Below are 26106 nucleotides of genomic sequence, written 5' to 3' on the forward strand. Positions count from 1 at the left end.
TACCAGGTTATGCACTGCCAAACAAACATCTTAGGAAACCGCATCATCATTTGAATGACAGACCGTTAACAGCCGAAGAGAAACAAGATATATTTCTTAGATATAATCCAGAATTTCAGAGATGGCCCAGGTTAGTACCAATTTTCTCTATTTTGTATAATATGAATTTCAAACGTATAATACATTTAAATGTGCAATACATATCCTAAACAATTTCAAAAATACCTACTTAAATAATGAGAAGAGCGTAAAAGGCGCAAAATTGGAATATGATTCCTCCTAATTTGAACTCAATGATTCCGTAATGTGATAGGGAAGGTTCAATAAGAGACCATCCAATATTTCACGTAACTAATTACACTAGCACTCCCGATTGTTAAATCTAATTCTTCTGCCCGTGATTTTGTCACGGACGTGCGGGTGCTTCCTACACTAAGAACTTCCAGGTTGTATGCTAAGAGGAATTCAAGTAAACACTCACTTCTAGTGTTTTTGTTTAGTATTAGTGCTTCCCCATACCTCATTGTGCGTATTGGACTCACATCCCAATAGCAGAGGTAGTCGCCGTTGGCTGCAGAATCGCACGAGCTTCGGTACTTCCGGAGGCGGTGTCTCCCCGTCAGCGTCACGCGTCACCCGGAACATATGCAGAGGCAATCACGATCTTTTTGCTGCAATCCTCGATATTGAGTTGAATTATGTTTGGATCTCGGATTGTAAATTCTGAAACGCATGTGTAGTTAATGTTGTAATGTTATAAGAATACAGGCTCGAGGAAATTCCTGCCTGTTATCATATATTACCTTTGAATTTTTTCCAGCCAAAGCTTTAATTTGTCCCTGATACACCCAGGGTTCCTGGACTAGTACCATTACATGCTGATTTTTCTGAAAGAGTCTTGTTATTGTGGCAGAAGACCCTTTTTCATGGTGCAGATTTATTTGGGATATCCCATGCGTGGGGGGAACGGAAGGAAGAATATGTTTGGGGTGGGAAGAGGGTCTGGGGTAGGACTTTGGACTTGGTTGGTTTTAGGTTTCTGGAGTATGTGGGGATTTTCCCGTTGCAGGGGGGAGAGGGTATTTCCCATCCACCTCTGACAACTGAAGTTCCTTCTCCGAGAAGTGGCCGTCAACCAACTCCGGGGATATACACCCTTCCATGGTTGGGGTTTGGCCCTCCATGCCCCTCACAGTCGAGAAGCTTGCCTCCGGCTGAGGTACCCGTGAGGTAGAGGCGGGAGGATCTGTCTCCATTTTTTTCCACCTGTTTAGCTTGGTTTCATCTTAGACCTGATACCGGTGTTGTCCCGAATCTATAATAGAGGACATCTCCCTCTTTCTCCATTGCCTCCTTGGATTTGAGACCTATTGTGAGGACCTGACCATGGCCCTCCTCTCTCGAGTTGATGACTCGCCAACACGATGTCTTTACATTGGATTTTTGGGCCTGGATAAGGCACGGCAGGTAGATGTTGTCTTTCCCTTTGCTCTTCGGCAGAAAGACCGTGATGGTCGCCTCTTTAAGGATGTTTTCTCCCTTCAGTGCAACCAGTCCCGGTCCCTGCCGACTCTTAAGTTTAGCTACCGTTTCCACCAACCAATTTCTTGATATGCACTATCTATAAAGATCATGCCTACACGAAAGTGTATCCCCGCAAATCGCAGCTGACCCACATTTTGTAGAGCATTGTGTTTCAGTCGCCACTGCTTCGTCCAGTATCGCCTCTTCCAGAGCCGTTTGCTGCTCGGTAGTTAATGCCGCCTCTGGGTAATCCTTTGGCAATACCACCATTTTTACTTATCCAGCAATAGTGACAAAACTGGTGATAAGTCCCTGCTTTCCTACCGGTGTTGGACGGCTTTCCATCCTGACTTTCCATCTCTTTACCGGAGCAGAGGTGAGAGGTTCTCACCATCGTTTACTTAGTGGTTGGCCCAGGCCGGGTAGACAAAACGGTAGCTTATGTCGCTTGTTGGGCCTTCTTATCCTTGCTGGAGAAGGTGGTAGCTTATTTGTCACTTGTGGAGGATGGTTTTGCGCAAGTGTCAGCGGCCTCTCCTGTAGTTTCCTTTGGGTTTGGTTCTTTGGGACTTTCATCGTTAAACACTTAACGATGAAAGTCCCTAGGCCCAGTGTCACTAGGGGGTTTCCCCACAGCTTCACCGGTGGTGTTTTTAATACTAGATATCATAGTGTTCCCACGAGTCGCTAGGAAGAGTCAGTCCACTTCTTCAGAGACCCGCATATAAAAGTAAGGGGTAAATAAACTCACCGGCAAAAAAAACCGGCCACTAAAAACTAGACCCAATTTCAAAGTTGGATTTCTCGCGAACCACTCATTAGATTTTGATGATTTTTCTTTTAAATTGTAAATTAATTCCTTTTTAACGGATGCTACGTCAGAAATTTTGATTCCGAATTTATTTTGAGCATATACAGGGCACAACAATAAGACGAAGTTTTTTGCCCGAACTTTGTGACACCCTGTAGGGTGCAGCAGCGGTAGTAGCTATTGCTAAATTAAGTCACATTGTAACCTCAACTTTTGTGAGCATTTTGTTTTTTTAATCACCATATTATCTCTTTTTGTATTGGAGATATGCTGTTTTAAAACGAACGTCTCGGAAAAATTCAGAATTCATTTCGGATAAGGCAGAAAGTTTTATGTATAAATAATCAAGGCGACATAGGTGAAAACGGATTTATGAGTATTTGCAATATGAGAAAAACGGTTGTCAAATTAAAAAATGCCATTATGTGTAACGGATGTTGCTCGTATTGTGGCTTTAATTGGGGATGGCCGAAGTCAACGTTATGTCTCCGATACCCTGGGTATATTTCGAACAACAGTCCAGGATGCCTGGAATTGGTATATGGAAACGGGAAATTTCACCAGGCAAGTGGACACTAGATACTATAAACTTTAGTTAGTTTACGTCTACGTTTTGATGTTTAATTTGATTTTAAAGCTTTTTTCAAGGCGTTTGATTTAAAGCAGCGTATCTCCAATACAAACAGAGATAATGTCGTGATTAAAAAAATAAAATGCTCAAAAAAGATGAGACTACAATGTGATTTGATTTAGCAATAGCTACTACAGCTGCTGCACCCTACAGGGTGTTACAAAATTTGGGCAAAAAACTTCGTCTTATTGTTGTGCCCTGTATATGGTTAAAATAAATTCGGAATAAAAATTGCTGACGTAGCATCCGTTAAGAAGGAATTAATTTACAATTTAAAAAAAAATCATCAAAATCTAATGAATGTCGTTCGCGAGAAATCCAACTTTGAAATTGGGACTAGTTTTTAGTGGCCGGTTTTTTTTGCCGGTGAGTGTATAAGGGGGAACCCCCTGGTGCCCCCAGACTAGTCTCCTATCCCACGCATCCCTTTGACCTGGTCCCGCCATCATCGTAGGATTTAGATTTTTGGTGACGTTGTCTCCTCTTGGTCCGGGCGGTTAAGTCAAGACCCCTAAGCCCTCTACCCGTGAGACATGACCATATGCAGTAAGGGGTGCCTAGTATGACGGACAGGGTAGCCACGTCCGGTATTGTTATGCGTCTTGGTGCAATTCCCTGGTCACGCACTACAGCCAGGGACAAGACGATGAGTGAGATGCTTCTTAGACCTAGCCAAAGTGCTAGAGGGTATTTGCACCTGACTAGGAGTTGCCTCACCAACGACAAGGTCTTGTATCTCCTAGGGGAAGTTTGTTGGTGATTAGAAAACTAACATTTTTTTTTTGTTCCTACTCCTTTTTCTAAATAGTCTAATTAATAAACTAAATTTACAGATTTGTTCAAAATAATCCGTACAAAGGTAAACAAGTCATGGAAAATGATCAAATACTACGAAATTCTTACAATCGTTTTCCAATTTCCAATGAGTACTATTTGAGTCCTAAAAGAGAGGAATTCGTGAAAAGAGAGAATGAAGCTTCCGCACCGGGAGCGATGACAACCATGAAGCAAGAACAGGAACAAACAATAGCAAAAGAGCTTACAAGTAAGAGGCAGATGTTTAGTGCGCAATATTATCCTATACTAACCATAAAAAAAGTGTAAGCTTGGCAACGTTCACTATTTCTACGTTTCAGAAATACAGTGCAAAAGTTCGTTAATAAGCTTCTTCATACGTACAACTCGACCTATCTTCATTTATGCGATTTATATTTAAAATCTGTCAAAATTTGATAGACAGTCCAAAAATACAACGTTTTTTGAATTATTCAGTTAAAAAAAAACAAATAAGATTTGAATGGTTAAACTCTTCTATTGTTCGAAGACACGACAGGATTGCTGGACACGACATTCAAAAATTGACAGAAAAAGTTGATTTACTTTGTAATAAAATGACAGACAATAACTGTCACTGTCATGTATCTCTCTTTCGATATACGATAGATAAAAGAAATAAATATAGATTGGAATGCTCGGCTTCCCGCCAGAACTCTCCTCATGGAAAAATAAAATTAAAAATAATTGTTATGGATCGCCTTAGAGCGCTGTATGTAGTAGATCGCTGTTATAGCGGTTCCTAAGTAATAACGGCAAACGAGGAGAGAAAGAATATTCCTGGCATTTTCTATAGTTAAAGTCAGTATCTTCAAAAGTTAGGAAATCCAAAAAAAATATAAAAAATTTAAACTGTTCTTGTTAAAATATACCAAAAAGTGTACAAAGCTTTCTTTTTCAACTTATCTTGAAAGTTTAATTTTAATTGTATTTACGCAAAACCCCTGATGATTGTGGAAATGTGGCATTAAAAAGTGTTGTATGAAATGCAAAAACCGTGGAATAAAACATTGGTTTCCAAAAAGTAATCCACATATTTTCCAACATTGAATTAGAACTGTTAAACCTAGGGGATGAGTTTTTAACTATGATCCAACAATATAATAAATATTATAGGTAAAATATGACGAAAAAAAGACATCAGCAATGGCTATGGAATGGAGATAGCTGTTATTTTTTAAGTAAAATTACATGGGGAATGTAATCTATCGTCATTTATAAGCCAACTTCTTTGGACGATATAATTTTTTCTTCCATTCTTACGCTATTATTGTCATGACTTCGCCAATGAAGTCGCCCAAATACATAAGTCGCCCATAGTCGCCCAAATACATAAGTCCATATATTGTCCTTATGGGCACTTTCCAATCTAAACGTGTTTCATTTATATATATGATAGACTCAATATAAAATGATCAGTTTGTAGTATAGTCTGTCCAACGACAAGATCCTTGACAGTGATAGATGTGTCTGTCATTTTATTTCCAAATTAGGTTATTTTATTTTACAAAGAATAAGTTGGTACAATTGGAACGCATAGCAGAAAATTAATATATTTAAAATTTCAGTGACAAGTGATTACTTCAAAATATTATGAAAAAAACTGTATAAAATTGAGAAAATCTAATCGAGTTATTAAAAACAATTACAGTATGTGTTAATACAAAACAAGCAAGGATTTACTTAAAATAAAACACCATATACCAAAAAAGATATAAAAAAGATTTCCGGCTTTCAAGCTCAAGCAACTTCCTGCATTTATTGTTACATTTATCAATATAATTATTCAATATGATTATTATTTACATATCGTGTGCTGCTATTTTACAGATACTCCAGTTTTTGGTATCATATACAGGGTCCGGCAATAGTGCGTCGGGCGTCTGTAGCTCCTAGAATAAAAAACTTTAGAATTTTGTTTAAGTGCAAACCTAAAGTATGTACCAGAATGTAGGTATTTCCGGAAAATATTTTAAGTTCTATAGGAACACCCTGTATATTATTGCATTTTTGGCTTCCTTTTAGATCACTTTACATAATCCTAAGATATGAGTAAATCTATTTCAGTGGTTTCAAAGATATTAAAAAATAAATCAAAAATATATATTTTTCAACCATTCTTAAAAAAAAATATTAAAAATACAAGAACTGTTCTGAAACCAAAACTATATTAGATATTTACTTTAGATGGTCCATTCTTACTTTGCTATAAATATGGTAATCGCAAATCATACAGGATGTTTAATATTTTACGCCAAACTTTCAATAATATAAAATAATTTTACTTTGTTCTTTTAAATGGAACACCCTATATATTATTTTTTTATTTGATGGAGAATTAAAAAATAAACATTTTTTGTATTTATAGTATTTCAAAATTTTTAATAGTTTTCCGGATACACGCAGTATTATTTCATATGGCGCTTTTCAATGGTAAAATACGAGAGAAAAATAATTGGGTGGCTTTGATAAAAATTTACTGTGGAGAATGCCATATGAAATATAAAACCGGGAATATCTGCAAAACCGTTAAAAATTTTGAAATACTTTAAATGCAAAAAATGTTCATTTTTTAATTCTCCATCTATTGAAAAAATATATATACAGGGTGTTCCATTTAAAAAAAATCGAAGAAAAATTATTTTATATTTTAGAAAGTTTGGCGTAGAATTTTGAACATCCTGTACGATTTACGATTTCCATATTTATAGCAAAGTAAGTACAGACCATCTAAAGTAAATCTAATACAGTTTTGATTTCAGGACAGTTCTTGTATTATTAATTTTTTTTTAAGACAGGCTTTAAAATATATAATTTTTATTTATTTATTAATATCTCTGAAATCACTGAAATATATTTACTCATGTCTTAGGTTTATGTAAAGTGATCTGAAAGGAAGCCAAAAATGCAATAATATACAGGGTGTTCCATTTAAAAAAAATTATCCCGATCCACTCACACTTTTTTGAGCCACCCTATAGAAGTTAAAATATTTTCTTGAAATACATCCTAGTACATGATTTAGGTTTGCACTTAAACAAAATTCCCAATTTTTTTATTCTAGAACCTACAGATGCCTGACGCACTATTGCCGGACCCTGTATAAAGGCCGCCTCAGACACGCATGCTTTTCGTCCGGTTTGCTTGCACAGTCTTAAGTTGCTATGCAAGACGGTGTGTGTGAAGCATCAAGTCGTCCGTTTTGTTTATCGTGTACCGTCAATTGACTGGCTTGAACGCAATCAGCCGCGGGTTGATTTTTCGTTCGCGTTCCAACTTGCTTGCGAAGAAAACGTTGAGTCTGATTGGTCTTCAGTCTTGCATTACGTCTTATTTAAAAAAAAATAGAGGAAGTATTTGCATACCCAGAATATGCCCATCAAGGATTATATAGCTCAAATTTCCTTTAATGGTAGGCAATTATTCAATGCAAATTAACTTTTTAAGTGAAATATTAAATAGTTTACAATATGGTATATCACTAAAAATATAGAGTAAAGTCGGGGATTATGGAAAATATCCGGTAATATGGAATACCGTATTTTTGGCTAAACTATTAGCGCCATCTATGACCATTTGCTCTAATATCATTCAAATAGACGCGATGCTCTCCCACTAGAATATTTAGTCTATGGAAATTAAACGCCAAGTTGTTTTTACAGTTGTTGTGATTTCGGTGAACCGGCAATTTTGAGGTTAGTACATTAAAATTTTATTTTAGGCAAGTTTGAGCGTGATTTTATTCAGTATTATTGTTTAATTAGGTAGATGAATGATCTGAGAAAACAATAATATATGATTACGGCTCATTTTAATAACCCAGCATTTTTTTCTGACCTAACCGCCAAAATTTAAAAAGGCGGTTAATATGAAATAGTATTCCATATTACCCGACGCAAAAAATATAGTTTCAAAATTGGTTTTTATTCTAGAAATGTCGCAAAATAATAACAAAATGAACAAAGGTACTACCAAAACCTCGCCACAACGTAAAAAGTGGAACGAAGAAGACATGAAACAAGCGGTGTTGGCAGTTAGAAGCAAAAAGATGGGCTATTTGAAGGCATGCAAAACATATCATGTCCCTCGTGCAACACTTTTCAGAAGTTGCAAGAAAGATGGTGCTGCAGGTGAGGTATGCCAAACAATACTAGGCAGGAAACCAATTTTGCCGGATCATCTAGAAAAGGAGTTAATGAAGCATTGCCTGGCAATGGAGAAACCCTTTTATGGGTTAACTAGACGGGATGTCTGTAATCTCGCATTCCAGTTAGCTAGAAGGAATAACATTCCGAATTCTTTCTTGCTGCTCAAAAAATCGGCCAGAAAGGACTGGCTGAAACGATTTAGATTACGTCACAAGCAGGTTTTAAGCCTACGAAAACCGACTGGAACGTCATTTGCACGAGCTCTTGGCTTCAACAAGAAAAACGTTGATGAGTTTTTTGATTTGTTGGAGAAAGAAATGGAAGAAAAGCTCTTTTCACCCCATCAAATATTTAACGTTGATGAAAGTGGTCTAAGCATAGTTCAGTCAAAGTGTCCCGAGGTGTTTTCGCAAAGAGGAAAGCGACAGATAGGAGCGTTGACATCGGCAGAGCGTGGATCACTAGTGACTTGTGTTCTTTGTATGAGTGCAAGTGGAAATTATGTGCCACCTCTTCTTATATTCCCCCGCAAAAATACAAGTGAACTAATAAAAAAGGGAGCTCCACCGGGAAGTATTTTTGCCTTTCACCCATCCGGGTGGATTCAAACCGACATATTCACGCAGTGGTTTAATCATTTCATAAATTATGTAAGACCAAGTGCCGAAAACCCTGTACTTTTGATTTTGGACGGGCACCACACTCACACACAGAACTTAGTTATTGTTGCTGCTAGAGAAAACCACGTAACTTTATTGTGCCTACCGCCTCACACAACACACAGAATGCAGCCGCTTGACAAATCGGTAATGGGAGCGTTGAAAGCCTATTACAATGAAGAAATTCGACAATTTTTGAGGCAAAATAACCGTCCAATATCTCAATATGACATCAGTGACCTGCTTGGTAAAGCTTATTTGAAGATACAAACTGGTGAAAGGGCAGTCAATGGATTTCGGCAAACAGGTATTTTTCCAGTAAACAGAAATATATTTACAGAAGAGGATTTTCTAGTAGAAGCACAAAGAAAAGATGAAGCGCCATTGAAGATGAAGATCGCTTAAACCCACCGCGTGACCAGGAAAATGTCGGCGATAGGACAAATGGACAACTGGTTTTACCACAACATATAGTTCCAGTTCCTGTTCTCAAAAAGCGACAAGGCGTAAGAGGTCGAAAATCGGGAACAGCTAAAATTGTAACTACGACTCCAAACAAAAATGAACTGGAAGAGTCAATCTCATCGAAAAATAAAAATAATAAATTTAAAAGAAAAGTCGAGTTCGACGGAAAGAAAAAACCAACCGTCGACGGTGCAAAACCTGGTAGTAGCAAAATGAATGTTGACGCAAAAATTAGTTATGATAGAAAAAAAGCAAGAAAGGAAATGGTGGAAGACACATCCTCTGATGATTTAAATGAAAGTATCCCATCCTTGAATGACTCGACTGATGAGGAAGAATTCCCAAATATGAGCGATAGGCCGAAAGTTGATGCAGAATGTATTTTCTGTTCAGGACGATTCACGGCCGACGTAAAAGGAGAAATATGGATACAGTGCCTACGATGCAACCTCTGGGCACACGAATTATGCGCAGATACTGAACGCGGTGACTGTTATATTTGCGATTTTTGTCGCTAGAATTTTTTTTATGTGAAATATGATACTATTCCATATTACCGTATACACGTATTTCATATTACCCGACCATTTTTTTCGACAAGCAAAAATGTACTTTTTTTGTTAACGCGAAATAATTTTCTATGTTTGTTTTATAAACAAACTTTTTTTCTATGTTGTTGTTATAAAACCTTTGACCAATCCATTGTCATTTTTTTATTTATATTTTATCAAATACTTTTTTAAATAATTGGATAAATAAAAATGGTATTCCATAATCCCCGACTCTACTCTATTACTTTTAGGTACAATTAGGGCCCGATACATTTCAAAAAGTAGAATATTATTTTATATTAAATGGGGTATTGTACCAACAATCAATTTATATTAATAACGGAGATTAAAAAATAACAGTATAAATAGTTCTTTTTTTATACTACAAAAATAAACTATAGAATACAACAGTAGTTAAAAAACTAAATAAAAAGTTATGTCCCGGCCGAGATTCGAACAATTTTTAGTAGTTCGGAGTAGGTTGCTTCATCCATACGTAAATAATTAAACCAATCTTCCGGTTCCAACTTCAATTCATTCAACAAATTAATATGTGTAAATTTTTCTCTCAAAAGCAACCATTTTTTTGACCATATTTTTCGGGGTCTCTCCTTTTTTTTCTTCCACAAATGTTATTTGTGGCTAATACATCTCTCTGGCCATAATCTCTGGCAAACTGTCTCTGGCGGTCTCTGGGCACCGAATATTAACTGTAAACTATGGCCTGGGTCAACACTTAATTTTCCCGCGAGTTTTCCTCCACTTAATTTTAAAAAACACGAAACACACGTAATAACACAGTCCAAAATACAAAATGCAAAATATTTCATTATTTCTATTTGACCATAATTTGACACAAAATTATAACCTATAAATTGGCAAGAGTTTGACAACTCTCAAAAATCTTAAGACGAGTTCACACGCATTGGCGTTCGTTTGTCGTTCATCTCTCAGTCAAACCAATATTATTGAAATATGATCTGTCATTTTTGAAATAAACCAATAAAACTGGTTAAAAACAACAAGAGATGACGCATGACGGATTTTATAAACTCATCCATTGTTAACATAAAAAATATTAGAAACCTTTTTTAGTTAAATAAATGGATTGGTACGGACGTCATCTGCTTTTTTCTGTCATTGTCTGTCGAAATATTTTACTTGCACTTCTACTTTACCTTCTTTTGTCATTTAGACTAGGCGTATCCATCATTTATGAAGATCATCAATTCAATGATATTTATAAAGCTCTTATTATTGTAGGATATTTTTCTCATCATCAGCTTTTAAGAGATACAAACAACTTGCAGAATAGTATTTTTTAAATGTTCGCAATAATGAAACTCATGTCTAGATATGCAATGATTTATATCTTTCTGTATTGTTTAATATTTATTCTAGATATAAAAAAGTTTGACAAAAAACATTCCGAAAAGGTAGTTTTATTTCCTAGTATCAAATTCATTGTTTTTTTTAGCCAGTGCTATTGTCGAACAGTCAGATGCAAATCCACCCAAAGCTGCAGCTGAATCACAAAAGCCAGACCAATCAGTTAATGCAAACGGTATTGAAACCGGCACGCTGCCACCTGCGGCAAAAGATATCCTGGAGACCGCTGAATCGGACTTATTTGAAAATACTACTGTTCCAGAGGTGATTTTTTTATACAGAGTCCGGCAATAGTGCGTCGGGTATCTGTACACTGAAAAAAAGGATGTCTCAGTCGAAATGAATATGACTTTGACCCAAAAGATTGGCGCTTTTCAATAGGGCCAAGAACGACGTTTCTTTGCTCAAAGCATCTTTTCATAAGCTTTAAAAAATTACTTTAGAGAATAGAAGAATCTATCTGTCCAAAGTATTTCACTCTTGACCCAAAATGAATATGCAAAGAAGTTCTTGCTACAAGAACAATAGTCTCTTTGATTCATGCAAAAATTCTTGATTGAAAAGGGACATTTCTTGATTAAAGAGACACTTTTCTTAAACCAATAGCGAATACTATTGACTCAACTAAAATTTATTTTGATCTAAGAGAAGTCTATACATCATATACAGGCATATTATTTTCTGATAAATTTAGGTTTTCCTGGTCTGTAGTAAGTAAAGTGATATTATTTTCCTCGATAGTAGTTATTTCTGCTTCTTCACTCCTTTGTATTTTTTGGGGTGGTTCATCACTCTACAAATTACAAAAAAATGTTACATCACGATTAATCAAAGTAAAGCAAATAAATTATTAAAATTATAAGTTTTGGTCACATTTTGAATTTTTTAATACGACCACTTGAAATTCTAAAATTTTTGTAATAATTTGCATAAAAAAATCGCGATACCTATATTCTTATTCTATCTATAGTCACGCATGCATAATCTAAACAGGTGCATTAGGTAAATGTCTCTTACCTTCAAATATAGCAAATAAATGCTCTAATTTCCATTTTTTCAGAAACTCCTTTAAAGAATCCATATATGGATTCGGGATGATTTTCTTTAATTTTTTTTATATAGCTTTACTTTTTTTATAATTTTTTTAAGCAAGGGTGAAAAATATATATTTTTAATTTATTTGTTAATATCTCTGAAACTATCGAAATATATTACTCATATCTTAGGATTATGTTAAGTGATCTAAAAGGAAGCTATACAGGGTGTTCCATTTAAAGAAAATCATCCCGATCCACTCACAATTTTTTGAGCTACCCTAGAAGTTAAAATGAACTGAATAGAAGTTAAAATATTTCCCTGAAAGACATCCTAGTGCATACTTTAGGTGTGCACTTAATCAAAATTTCCAAGTTTTTTATACTAGTAGCTACAGATGCCCGACGCACTATTGCCGGACCCTGTATAGCGCGATCTCAACAAGATTTTTTTATTAAATTTTTAAGTAGTTTTGTTTGTATTAAAACAATAAACAATGTTTTTGTAACATATTATGAGGGAAATATATCAAAACGGGAATTCTATAATAGATACCAAATAAAGTTTTAGTTATGTCATCGATGGCACGATTATTAAATTCATTGTTGCCAACCATGGACATATTCGGAATCGGGCCGACTAATTGGAATTTAAACTTCCCGCTGACGATTGAGGTGCAAAAAATGTCAAGTTGCCACATCTATTTATTTATTTTCGTAATTTTACAGTGCAGGGTTGGAACCTTTGGTGTTACAATAGCAAAATAAAACACAAATTCACCACAATACACCAAAACACTTTATTTTTGAACTGGACGCGCGTTTCGCTAACCATGTTAGCATCATCAGCAGATGATTCGGACTGAGTTCTAATGAGATGCTAACATGATTAGCGAAACGCGCGTCCAGTGCAAAAATAAAGTGTTTTGGTGTATTTTCGTGAATTAGTGTTTTATTTGCAATTTCTATTTTTGCTATTTATTTCCTGAAATTTGGACTCATTGAACTTTAGTTTTTTTTGCTACGAGTTTTCGGTTTAAGTAAATTGTGTTTTAATACTTTAAGCTTATTTTTTTTTTACCAGCAGACCTTACAGTCGAAAACTGTTCTTTTTAGAACCACTTGTATTGCGAAGTGTACAAGATGCTGAAGCAGTTTAAGTTAAGTTATGCAAAAAACTTAACGCAACCTTATTAGAATATTTTGAACGGGAAAGCGATAATAATTGCCGTTTATTTATATTATTTAAGAGCTGTTAAGTAGGTGAGTTTTGTTGGAGTAAATAAATATTAATATATTTATAATAATTTAAGAATATAATATCTATACTAATATACAAAATCCTTAAGTGACTGACATACTGATTAATCACGATCCTGCTCAAACCACTCAACGTAACAAACTCAATTTTGGCATACAGGTTGATTCTAGAGTTTAGAGGTTCGATAAGAAGAGATTTTTCGAAATTCTAGTTCCAAGAAGGTGAAACCACCCCTCAAATATTACAATAATTTTTATTTAAAAAACGACCAAGTTTCCGAAAAAACGCTTAAACATGTATATTGTATTTTGTTTTTTTACATATTTTAAGATTTTTAAAAATGTATACAGGGTGTTTCGAAAAATCTGGTCATTGATTAATCACGATCTAAAAAGCTGATTTTTGGAAAACAGATTGACTTTAGGGTGTAGAGGTTCGATAAGAAGGGATTTTTCGAAACTCGAATTCTAAGGGGGTGAAACTACCCCTCAAATATTAGAATATATTTTCTTCTAAAAACCGGTGAGTTTTTCGGAGAAACTCTTAAACACGTATATTTTATTTTGTTGTTTTACATATTTTAAGATTTTTTAAAAATTTATACAGGGTGTTTCATAAAATATGACCATTGAGTAATCACGATTCTGCTTAAACTGCTTGACGTTTAAAGGTGATTTTTGGCAAACGGATTGGCTGTGGGGTGTAGAGGTTTATAAGGGGGTTTCTCGAATCTCAAATTCCAAGAGGGTGAAAACGCCCCTCAAATATTACAATATTTGTTATTTAAAAAACGGTTAGTCTTTCGGGAAAACGCTTGGACACGCATAATTTATTTTGTTTTTTTTACATATTTTGAATTTTTTTTAAAAATCATACAGGGTGTTCCAAAAAGTTGAGTAATTTAGTCTGCCAAAATAATATAATATCGCCATATTGTTTTTTCTCATGCTGACATAAATGTGAGAAAATTTTATCCAGTTTGTATGTTAATGGAATTTCTTGTATTGCTTTATCATCACCATTACAAATGATTACGACGCGAACAAAGTCGCGAGTACACGTTAGTTTTAAATAAATCATATTTTCATAGACAGGGCTGTTTTTTAACGATTTTAAACGATTTCTATGCGAAAATTGGACCCAGTACCGAAAAAAATCCGCCTTCTGCGGGCTCACGCTTTTTAATATTATTATTACCTCGTAGTGCATGCCTAAAGCAAAAATTCACGCAACGCCACTGAAAATTACGATGGTGATATTTATAATTAATTCATTTTTGATTCCTAAAATATTTTGGGTACAGAAAAATATGTAAAAGTCGGCAACGCTGGGCCGGTGAAGCTTATTCACGCGACTAAAAGTTTATTTGGTATGATCTACACATAATTATTTGCGAATATGAAATATAATAAATTTATCAAAATTATTCGATATAAAAGGTTCATAAATTGATTTATAAAAAAATTAGAAAGAATAAATTAACATTATGTTCTGTCCCATTTATTGCCAAAGGAAAAATATCAACGAATTAAAAAATATTAGAAAGATCAGAGACCAGAAAAAAGAGAAGATGATGATCACCCCATTTGAGATGTTTCTTCCCTTCATTGCAACCTGTCCCGGCCCTTGCCAAATAATAGAATGTAGAATGAGTAAGGGGGTCATCACACAGTCTATAACCCATCATACCCCTGTTATAGAGGGGACAGGGTATTTCCCATCCTCCTCTGACAATAGTTATTCCTCCTAGGGTACACACCCTTCCAGGGTTGGAGTTTGGACCTCCGTGTCGCCCTTCACAGTCGACAGTCGAGGAGCTTGCCTCCGGCTGAGAAACCCGTGAGGTGGAGTCTGGAGGATCTGTCTCCATTTTCTCCACCTCTTTAACTTGGTCTCTCCTGAGACCTGATACCGGTGTTGTCCCGTATCTATAATAGAGGATATGTCCCTCTTTCTCTATTGCCTCCTTGGATTTGAGGTCAATTCGTATTGTGAGGACCTGACCATGACCCTCCTCCCTCGAGTTGATGACTCGCCAACTCGATGTCCTTACATTGAAGTTGACCCTGGATAAAGCTCAGCGGGTAGGTGTTGTCTTTCCCTTTGCTCCTCGGCAAAAAGACCGTGATGGCCGCCTCTTTAGGGTTATTTTCTCCCTTCACTGCAACCAGTTTCGGCCCTTACCAAGTACTAATACTTGGCTTAGATGCTGTTTCCATCAACCAATCCGCCGATTCTTGCGATACACAATCTATGAATCTATGAGGAGCATGCCCACCCGAAAGTGTATCCCTGCAAAACACAGCGGTCTCAAATTTTGTGGATCATTGAGCTTGCTATTACTTCGTCCAATATCGCTTCTTCTAGAGCGGTTTGCTGGTCGGTGGTCGGTGCAACCTCTGGGTAATCCTTTGGCATTTTCACTTGTCGAGCAGTAGAGGAAAAGCTGGTGATACGTCCCTGCTTGCTTCCCTGTGTTGGACGGCTTTCCATCCTGGCTTTTTTCTCTCCTTCCCGGAACAAAGGCGAGCTATTCTCGCTCTCTCTCTCTCTCTCTCTCTCTCTCTCTCTCTCTCTCTCTCTCTCTCTCTCTCTCTTGCCCTTTGGTGGAGATGCTCCAAGATTCCATCAAACTGGCTTAAAATTCCATAAAAAAATAACTTTCTTCTTTTTCGAATATCGAATATCTATTAATTTTCTTTGTCTAGTTGATAGTCTTAAACTGTGAATAACACAAATCATAACCTTTCGTATTCTACTTCAACGAGTCCATTCTGTGCAAACTGCGCTACACCCCACGTTAATCTTATTTAGAATTATGCGATTTTCGACATAAAGCGATAAGGGGATGTTCAGTTGCTTTGTGATTTTCTTTCACTCACACTTTTATAAGAATAGGAGAGAACGTTGCCTGGAGGCCGATCGCTGTTTAATTTCATGTTTTCAAGTTTTAGCCATTCACGGTTTATTTCCAAATTATAAACAGCCGTGATATGCTACTTTTATTTCACTGTGAAGAAATCACAGGCAGTGATTTTCTGCCCACCTCTAGTTCATACACCTCTGCATCCCCGACTCATCCATTGTTCAGTCACTCCAATCATATTGAAGTATGATCTGTAATTTTTGAAATAGACCAATAAAACTGACAGACATGGTGGATTTATATTGAAACCCATCCATAGTTAACTTAAAGAAATAGAAACTTTTTTAATAAAAAAATGGATTTGTATAACCGCTATCTGTTTTTTTCTGCCATCGTATGTCCAAATCATCCCTGAGTCGTACAGACTATTGCTATAAGTTACTGTTGCTATAAATAATTAATTACATATTTATAATATTAGTTTTCAGATATGAATGCTCAAAATGGAAATAATTCAATTGCTGCCTTGACACCACTTGTTTTTACTACAAATGCCGAGGATTTGACTGAAGGTTTGACTAATACCATTTATTTCAAACAAATATGCCTAAGAAATGATATTTCCAGATAATGAGTGCGTTAGTCATGTTCAACCTACGGTTTGCCCTGACGACAACGTTAGCCATGTTCCCGTTACAATGACAACAATATTATCTATTGCATCAGAGGATATGGCATTAGTAATATAATAAAATAAAAAAAATACATATTTTATATAATATACTGGTATTTTTTTTTAGTTGAGATCAAATGCAAGTAAAGAAGATTATTTGGACTTAAACGAAATACTTCAAGGTTCACTTCCAAGAGAGATTGTATCGCAAAGTTTTTCAAATGCAAAAGGGAATCTTAGAAAAGGACTTAATACAAAAAAATACAATGTAAGAATTTTAAAGTACCAAAGTTTATACCGGGTGCTGCATCGTCGTTAGAAACATAGGAAATCTCATGCAAATTTTGAAATGTTGAAATATTTGTTCCCCTATTGATTTTACGGTCTACGTATGGTAAATAAGCATACCAAATTTTAACAATTTTGGACCAGCCGATTTTGAGTAAATTAAGAAAAACTGCATCTATTTTTAAATTAAAACCGTTAACAATCAAACGTCAATTAAAAACCGACACACCTTAGGTCATACCATCTATTAAGATAGATATGAAACTTAATAGTAAAATTTCAAAGCGTCCTTCCGTCTCCTTATAGGTCACTATATACAGGGTTTCTCATCGTAGCCGTTCGTTAGAAGTTTTTGAGGTTAGGAAAAACGTAGAAGTTTGAAATTTTGAGACTTAGAGCGCTTGCACACACACCGCCAAAATCGGTGCCGGAGTCGGCGCCGGTTTTGCACCCGTTACGACAGTTGTATTTAATTCTATTGTATTTGCCGGTCCCCGACTATTTTACCGGATCGGAGTATATGTGAAAGACCTAATTTATTTGTATTGCAATCGACTTCAGGTCCGGCACCGGCACCGATTTTGCCGGCGTGTGTGCAAGCGTTCTTAGGGTTATTTAAAATTTCCTTTCACTTAAAAATATTTTCAAGGTCATACCACTTCCGGTTACACCGAATGTTCCTGTTTTGTTCGTATGTTCTAATTACATTCAATTTCTTTACTTTAACATAATTATTTTCTTTTAAAACACACAAACGATATTGTCGATTCTGCCAAAAATTGAATTAAAGTAAAAAATACGGATTAACAAGAAAACCGTTGAAAATGGGTTGTTACGGTTTAAAATTTCACCGTAACGTATTTTACTTATTTTGCTTATTTTTAGGAATAAAACTAAAACTTACTTGAATAACTTGAATAATAACGTTTAATTAGCTTACTTCTTAACTGTACATATAACTTCTAATAATATCTTATCTATTAAGTCTCTTTACCACAACAATTTCTTGGGATGGAGTTGTCTCCGATAACTGTAATATAAAACCTCATTAATAAAATATCAATTTGTCTGTTTAAAACCTACCTTTCTTTCTACAGTGGTTACTAATTCTTTATTTAGACTTATGCTTGTGTTAGGATATTTTCTTGGCATATTTCTTCGGAGGATTCTTGAACATAGACTTGATGTGATTATCTTTTGTCTGTTTCAACGCAACAAGTGGGAATGTTGGGTCTACAATATACATATGGGTTGAGCTTAGCCTGTGTGGTTGGAATTCCGGGGAAAACCTTGAAAAGGGATATCTTTGTTGGTTGGGTAAGAAACTTTCTTAAGTGTAAGGTTCTCTTCTACAACTATTTATTTTAGAGGACAGGAGCTATAGATGGGTACGTGGACGTACTGGGATGAGTACGAGGACAGTTAAGGAACCCTTTTTCATGGAGTAACATGCGTTGCGACGCCATCTTGTCTTGGAAGGTCCGCATGGTGGAAAGGTATTTTACTATGTCCAAACTAGAACGTGTCACTAAAGTAGATCATATTTTAGGGTTCTTGTTCCTTGGCTATTACTCCTTAGTGATGATTACGGTTTAGCTTAAGATTTTTATCATTTTTTTTGTACTGGATTTGGTACTGCAACTAATGCCATTGTGACGTGAATGCCACTGTGATGAGGAATACCACTGGGATACTGAAGACCAGACACCTGTATTTTCTCATGGACTGACTGGAACGACCACTGGATGACAGATAAGACTTTAATCATCTCTTATTTTATTGCGTTTATGATTGATTAAAATTTATTACATTAAATATACGATCATATGTGAACTTGGTATACCAGGGGATTTTTACATTTAAATTTCATTTTATTCTTTATAGACATTTAATCATAATCACAAATACGCATCAGGGTTGTTCACAGTTTAGTCACAACAATATTTTGTGATACTATTCATGATTTAATTTATTTTACGGATAGTTCATTTTTACTAGTATACAGGATTGTTCACCACATACGACACGGAGTATTGTAGCTAAACGATGAGATTTTTACAAATTGTAAGTTTGGGGTTCGTTGAAGGACTATTAGAGCTACAATTTAAAAATATTTTTACAAGATACAGAGTGTCCCAAATAAATAAACAATTCAAAGTTGTATTTTTTTAAACGGAACACCCTGTATATTATTACATTTTTAGTTTCTACGATTAAAATAAAGGTAAATTTGATTAAGGTTTATTATACTTAAACCTTATCGTTTTTGAAATATTTTCAATTTTGTGAAATTGCAGTAAAAATTTTAAAGCTTCATTTCTCCAAGGGTATCAATGTTTTTAATACTAAATATTTACTGAAGTTTATTTATTGATCAGTTATTGTGTTGCAATAATAAAAATAATACTACCTTATACAGAGTGTCTAAAAATTTATTTTAAATAATTATTAGCTTCAAACGGCAATAACTTGTTTAATTTAAATGGAATGCCCTGTATATTTTAGGAGAATACCCTGTATATTTTAGGAGAATCAGATGCACAATTAAATTGTATATCAAATTGTATTATACCATTTTTTACGTATCCCTTCAAGTTTTCGTAGAAAATGCATTTTCTTATAATTTAGTTATTCACAATAACTGACCAGTAAATAAACTTCAGTAAATATTTAGTATTAAAAACTTTGATACACTTGGAGAAATGAAGCCTTAAAATTTTTACTGCAATTCCACAAAATTGAAAATATTTCAAAAACGGTAAGGTTTAAGTATAATAAATCTTAATCAAATTTACCTTTATTTTAATCGTAGAAACTAAAAATGTAATAATATACAGGGTGTTCCATTTAAAAAAATACAACTTTGATATTTTTTACTTATAAAACTGTGGACACTCTGGGACACTCTGTATCGTTGTAAAACTTTGGGACACTCTGTATCTTGTAAAATTATGTTTAAATTGTACCTCTAATAGTCCTTCATCGAACCCAAAACTTACAATTTGTAAAAATCTCATCGTTTAGATACAAATACTCCGTGTCGTATGTGGTGAACAACCCTGTATATATATTTCATTATTTTGTATTTAAATATTTGCTACATTTTATGATAGATCTTGGCAATTTGTTTTAACTTTAAATTTAATATTTATTAAACGAATCCAGTACATTTTAGACTTTTCAATCAGTACACTTTTTCCATACACCTCCCTTTTGACATCTCTTGTTCTGTGCATATATTTTACTTAATTATTTACTGAGCTAGCTGGAACCTATTTGTAACGGGACCTGGTGAAGCTGTTCCCTTTATAAACTTTTTTTCACCCACGGTGGCGTTATAGGGTATAGGGAAAGTTATAGCAAATGGATGCAGAATTGAATTCTAAAAAAAAATTAACGAACGGCTACGGTGAGAAACTCTGTATACTTACACTCCATATAGATAACTTTAATTCTTACGAATTAAAGTTGATATAAGTATATACAGTTTGCTAAAAAAATCGTTAAAGTTTTACAATAAACTGAGTTTACACTCAGTTTTTTGTAAACTTTAGTAATTGGCATATTATACAGGGTTAATCGATGGGTTGTTGGTATACTGTCATTTGAGGCTGCATATATCATATTGCGTTATGTTTTCACCTCATATTGCTTTTTTGTCATTCTTCTTTAAGGACCAAGCGAAGTTCATTTAATGAAGCTGGTAACGCTTGGCGACCTCTAACCCTCCTGCCAAGCATTTCCCAAATGTCGAACATGATGGGCAGTACTAGTAGTATATAAAAACAATTTAAACTTCACTCTTCAATTAACCGATGAAGAGGAAATATGGAACATATTTAACACTATTAAATCCAACGCAAGTGGTATAGATGGAGTATCTCTTAAAATGATTCAGCTTAGTTTTTTCAAAATTGGTTCATTTTTAACACATATAATCAACAAATGCATTGAAAATAAATATTTTCCAAAACTGTGGAAAAAATCAGTCATTATACCAATTCCTAAAATAAATAACCCAGTTACGTATTCTGATCTTCGGCCGATCAGTTTGTTGTCAATTTGTTCAAAAGTTTTTGAAAAAATAGTACACAAACAACTTAATCAATACCTGGAGAGTCATAATATTATTCCTGAATGTCAATCTGGGTTTCGAAAAGGATTCAGCACGACTAGTGCACTTTTGGGATTAAGTGATAAAATTAACAAAAATTTTCAGTTTCTTTTCTCTACTTTTATTCACCGTCTATTTGCTCAGCAGCAGCCACAGTATTTGATAATGAAGTTAATATCGCAAAGTTTAATAGTACAAAGGCCTATAAGATTTTTAAACAAATTTACAATGCCAAAGCATAAAACATCGCTTTTTAGTCGCTCGTTTACATACAATGCCGTAAAACTATATAACGCATTACCTGAAAAATTTAAAAATCTGTCACTGACATCCTTCAGATACAATACAAAACGAAATTTCCTAACCTCCGATACATAATAAATTTATAATATAATCTATTATGCATATTGTTATCTGTTATATTTTATTTTTTCTTAACATCATATTGGATAATTTATTTATGTTTTTTTTAATATTGTATATTGTAAGTACCGTATGATCGAATAAAAACAGCGTCCAGTTGGCTGGGAAATGACGATCGATGACATTTCCCATATAAATTTACATAAAAAATGACAGCGATCTTCATTTCATAGCCATCGCTGACGCCGTTTTTATTCGATCATTCGGTATATTGAATATATATGTATAGGGAAATGTAATTTATGTTTGGATTAAGTGGTAGAATAGCTTACAGCTAAACTTCGCCCACAAATTATTGTAACTATCTTTTATTATAGTACAATAAAGACGATTTATTATTACTATTATTATTATATAGTTCACAATAATCACCAAAGCTGCCTGTCATATTGAAAAAAGAACTTCGAAAATAAATTATAATTGAAAAAATTGCAAATTGTTGGTGGCAAGTTCAATTCGCTCTTAAAAATTAACCAAGGCATGTATTTTCATGATCCAAAAAACAAAGTGCTCGGGAGACATAGTTCTAACTCTAAAATTATATTTCAGGAAAATTTACACACGACATTATTGCACAGGGTGTGCCAAAGTTAGGGTAAAAAAACAACTCCTCGATTAACCCTGTATAATATACCAAATACTAAAGTTCATAAAAAACTGAGTTTACAAATTAAAGTTGATATAATTATATACAGCTTGCTAAAAATTCATAAAAATAGGGGGCTAAAAATAGCAAAAATATAACAGTTTAAATTTGGCCAAAATTTTCTCCGTTCCGTTTTTTTGCATCTGGCTGTAGTAAAATTTGAAGAGAATTAAGTTGCGTTTGAAAATGATCAAATCATAGGTTGGCAACTTAAGGTAGTCGGTTTTTAACTGGTGTTTGATGGTTACCTCTGTTCAGTTTTAATTTAAAAATAGATGCAATTCTTCTTAAATTATTCAAAATATGCTTATCCAAAATGTGTCTATACACCACTCGGTATAGGAAACAAAATAGAAATATAAATTATTTTCACTGAAATAATGTAATTATTTCAGACGAATCTGAGATTATCATCATATAATAGTGGCGCGGAAACAAAAATGATACTGAACGAAATGTCAAATCTGATGACGAAATTAAGATATCACACTTCCTGTCAGCAGTTACCGCCAGATTTAAAATCGTACCTGAAAGTTATAACTGGAAACAACATGGAGAGTACTATGGATAAAATAAAAGAAATGGAGGACGTTGGTAAAATATTATTTTCTTAACTGTTGGCAGTGTAAAGCTCCGCGCGCACTGAATAGGTATCGGCGAGAGCGAGCGACACGTAATTTTCAGTTTACGTTGAAATAAATGTAAGGCTTCGCGCGCACTGCATCGGATCGGACCGACCAGCAAAAGCGACTGCGACCATCGTACATATAGACGGCGCCGGCGTCCACTAAAACATTTCGGCCTGTAGAGGCCAGATTCCTTCCTCTACCTATCTACGATAGTCGAGTCACCGCCTTCGCCGGACTGGTACCGATTCAGTGCGCGTACACCTTAAGCCCGCGCACCGCATTAGATCGGTGCGCTCGGTGCGCTTCGAGCTATCGGCGGTACTCGCGCCATCAGGCGAAATCAGAGAATGCATGGGAGGGGGCGAATAGTCTACGCCGAGCGACTGTTTTTAGTGGAGCGGGTTTTACATTAAACATGTCCGACGAATTATTAATCGAAAGTTTACGAGATCATATCATACTTAATATGCGGTTTTTTATAAAAAAATTCTTACAAGCACGTAACCTATATTGTTTACTACACTTATTCAATAACTGACTTAGAAAACCTTCCAATTAAACCCATTTATTTCTCATCTCGTTTTGATTATCTCACATTATTTTGAAAATCGAATTTAAATATCGTCAAAAAACTTCATATTATTTAATTTTTGGTTAGTTTTGACGTTAGTAATAACAGCTGATAAATAGTCATCCTGTGTTACTATGTTGATCGCTCCGTAAAAGGTACAAAGAGAGAAAATAATATTTATGTTTGAATAAAATATTTGTACAATATCTACCGTATGATAGAAAAAAACGGCGTCCAGTTGGATGGGAAATGACGATTGACGACATTTCCTATATAAATTTACATATAAAATGGCACCGACCTTCATTTCATGCTTATCGCTGATGCCGTTCCTTTTCGATAATATGGTACTATAAAAACTATTTATATGTTTTTCTTTTTTCAATTTTCTTTTACTTTTTTATTATATTTTAAGTTTTTAAAATCTTGGTTTTAAGTCAGTAGTGAATAAAACGAAACTTGTGTTTACATTTTGTTTAATGATTGACGTTTCGACCAATTTTAATTCGGTTTTCTTCAGAATCTATAATATACAATACAATTTGATCACTAACAATGTGTTTAATATATAATTTTTTCTTACCACAAACGTAGAAAATTATTTATACGTATAAACAAAATGTAAACACAAGTTTCGTTTTATTTACTACTGACTTAAAACAAAGATTTTAAAAACTTAAAATAAAAGCTATATATAAATGTTTGTAATGACACTTATTTAGATTTGTAATGAAGTCCCTTCATTTTTTTTATTTAACCTGTTAAATGCTAGGCGTGAACATTAATAAAACACGGCACGATAGTGCGGCGTGAAAGTACTTCGCTGGTACACCAAAGGGCCCGGATTCGATCCTGCCTTGGGACCTAACTTTTTTATTTTTTTTATCGTTAATATTCTCATGGTAAATGTTTAAATATTTGTTTTTTTGATCACCAGGATGGATAGCGTTTGTGGATTTATGAACCATACTGTATATAATAGAATTTGATATGTTCATTTGTTTTGAAGGATTATGGTAACAAATAATTCTTAGACAAGCTTAGTATGGTTTATTTTTATTTTTAGAACTGTTATGATGGTCTAAAACTGAAAAATACTTTTAATATTAAAAATTATTTGCTGATAAAATTGTGTTAAATATTTCGTCGATTTGCATGGAGACGTTGAAATTTGTTTTTTTTTGGTACAAACAGCAAATGGTTTTTTGTAGGATCGACGGGTAAAAGCCGTTTTTTTTACTGTAAGGAATCTTGATGGGAGGTGGACGATGGTAACCGAACGTGGTTCGTGGTTCCCGACGGGAAAGATTATTTAAGCGACGGGAGCGCGAAAACGGGGTTCTGCCTGTTGAGACTAAGTACCGGTGAACTTTTCTAAGTAAACCTCGCGAGTCTGATCCGTTTTTTTATCAGCGCTGCTGTTAAAAACCGAATTCTTGAGTTTTAAAGTAAAAGTACCGTATCTCCGTTTTTGATTTTAAATAAGTATAAATCGTGGTCGCAGAGATTTGATTTAAAATAAGTCTAAACCGTATTTCTGATTTATGAGTATAGATAGTTAAAAACCGAGCATTTAAGTTTTTTATACCTGATCGTGAATAGACAACCAGACCGTTTCGTTTTATCCGACGCCGATTTTCTTAAGTTTTCTTTATACCTGACTGTGAATAATTAGTGTCCCTGGATTCCGGGCTGCTGTAGGCGATTCAGAAAACCGACCGTTTCGTTTGATCCGACGCCGATTTACTTAAAAAAAAAGAGGTAATCACATTCTTTCTTTTTTTTTGTAGCCGCCAGATACCCCATCAGAGTTGTAGTAATCACAAATTTTAGTTTCAGCACAGTAGAGTTTTTTTATTTTATTTTTATGGTATAAAATTCCTTTACGGAGGAGGAGTTAATTAAGGTTCCTCTTTTATTTTACAATAATAATAATATTTCTTATATATCTGATTTATTTAAAGATGCATGTGAATATGTATTGCTAGTATTTTTCTATTTTATTTATTTGAAGATATTGAATTTAAATTATATGAACTTAATTATTTGCTATTGTAATTAACTGATTTAATTTCTCTGTGTTAGATTTTGATATTTCATGTTTTAGTATTTTCTTCATATTTTATTTATTTGAAGAGATTGGATTCATAATTAATTTAATTTATTAATTAATTACTTAATTATTTGCTATTGTAATTAACTAATTTAATTTCTCTGTGTTAGATTTTGCGATATTTCATGTTTTAGTATTTTCTTCATATTTTATTTATTTGAAGATATTGGATTCATAATTAATTTATTTAAATAAACCTCGTTATGGAATATATTCGACTTTAACTGGCTTTTACCCCATTTCCCTGGATTCTCCACTGTAGAAAAGCTACCCGTATTGGCCGAGGTGGTCTCTCAAACACTTTAAACTTTGGGGGTGGCGCCCGAGAACAAAAAGACCGACTGTTAGGCGTTAGTAATAGCTCTCTAGAAAAAAAGACTGTTACAGATTAAAAAACTAAAAATAGAAGTTTTATTTGACTATTTTTCATATCTAGCTTTGTTTTTAAAGAACAAATTAAACCTTTTTGATTGAAC

At 34.3% G+C, this 26106-nt stretch overlaps 1 protein-coding gene across 4 annotated transcripts in view; it reads left to right on the forward strand.

Annotated features, from left to right (window-relative positions):
* Positions 1-26106, forward strand: part of LOC115889163 (putative uncharacterized protein DDB_G0282133) — a 157884-nt gene that overhangs the window by 111600 nt on the left and 20178 nt on the right. For all 4 annotated transcript variants that reach the window (XM_030909109.1, XM_030909110.1, XM_030909112.1 and 1 more), the window contains 7 exons: positions 7-130; positions 3800-4011; positions 11101-11276; positions 16655-16745; positions 16801-16913; positions 16974-17114; positions 22713-22911. In XM_030909109.1, the coding sequence (XP_030764969.1) occupies positions 7-130; positions 3800-4011; positions 11101-11276; positions 16655-16745; positions 16801-16913; positions 16974-17114; positions 22713-22911 (1056 nt within the window). The remainder of the gene's footprint in view (positions 1-6; positions 131-3799; positions 4012-11100; positions 11277-16654; positions 16746-16800; positions 16914-16973; positions 17115-22712; positions 22912-26106) is intronic.

This window comes from Sitophilus oryzae, unplaced genomic scaffold (assembly GCF_002938485.1).
Source record: "Sitophilus oryzae breed Bouriz unplaced genomic scaffold, Soryzae_2.0 scaffold_811_pilon_pilon, whole genome shotgun sequence".
In the NCBI taxonomy this organism is placed as follows: domain Eukaryota; kingdom Metazoa; phylum Arthropoda; class Insecta; order Coleoptera; family Curculionidae; genus Sitophilus; species Sitophilus oryzae.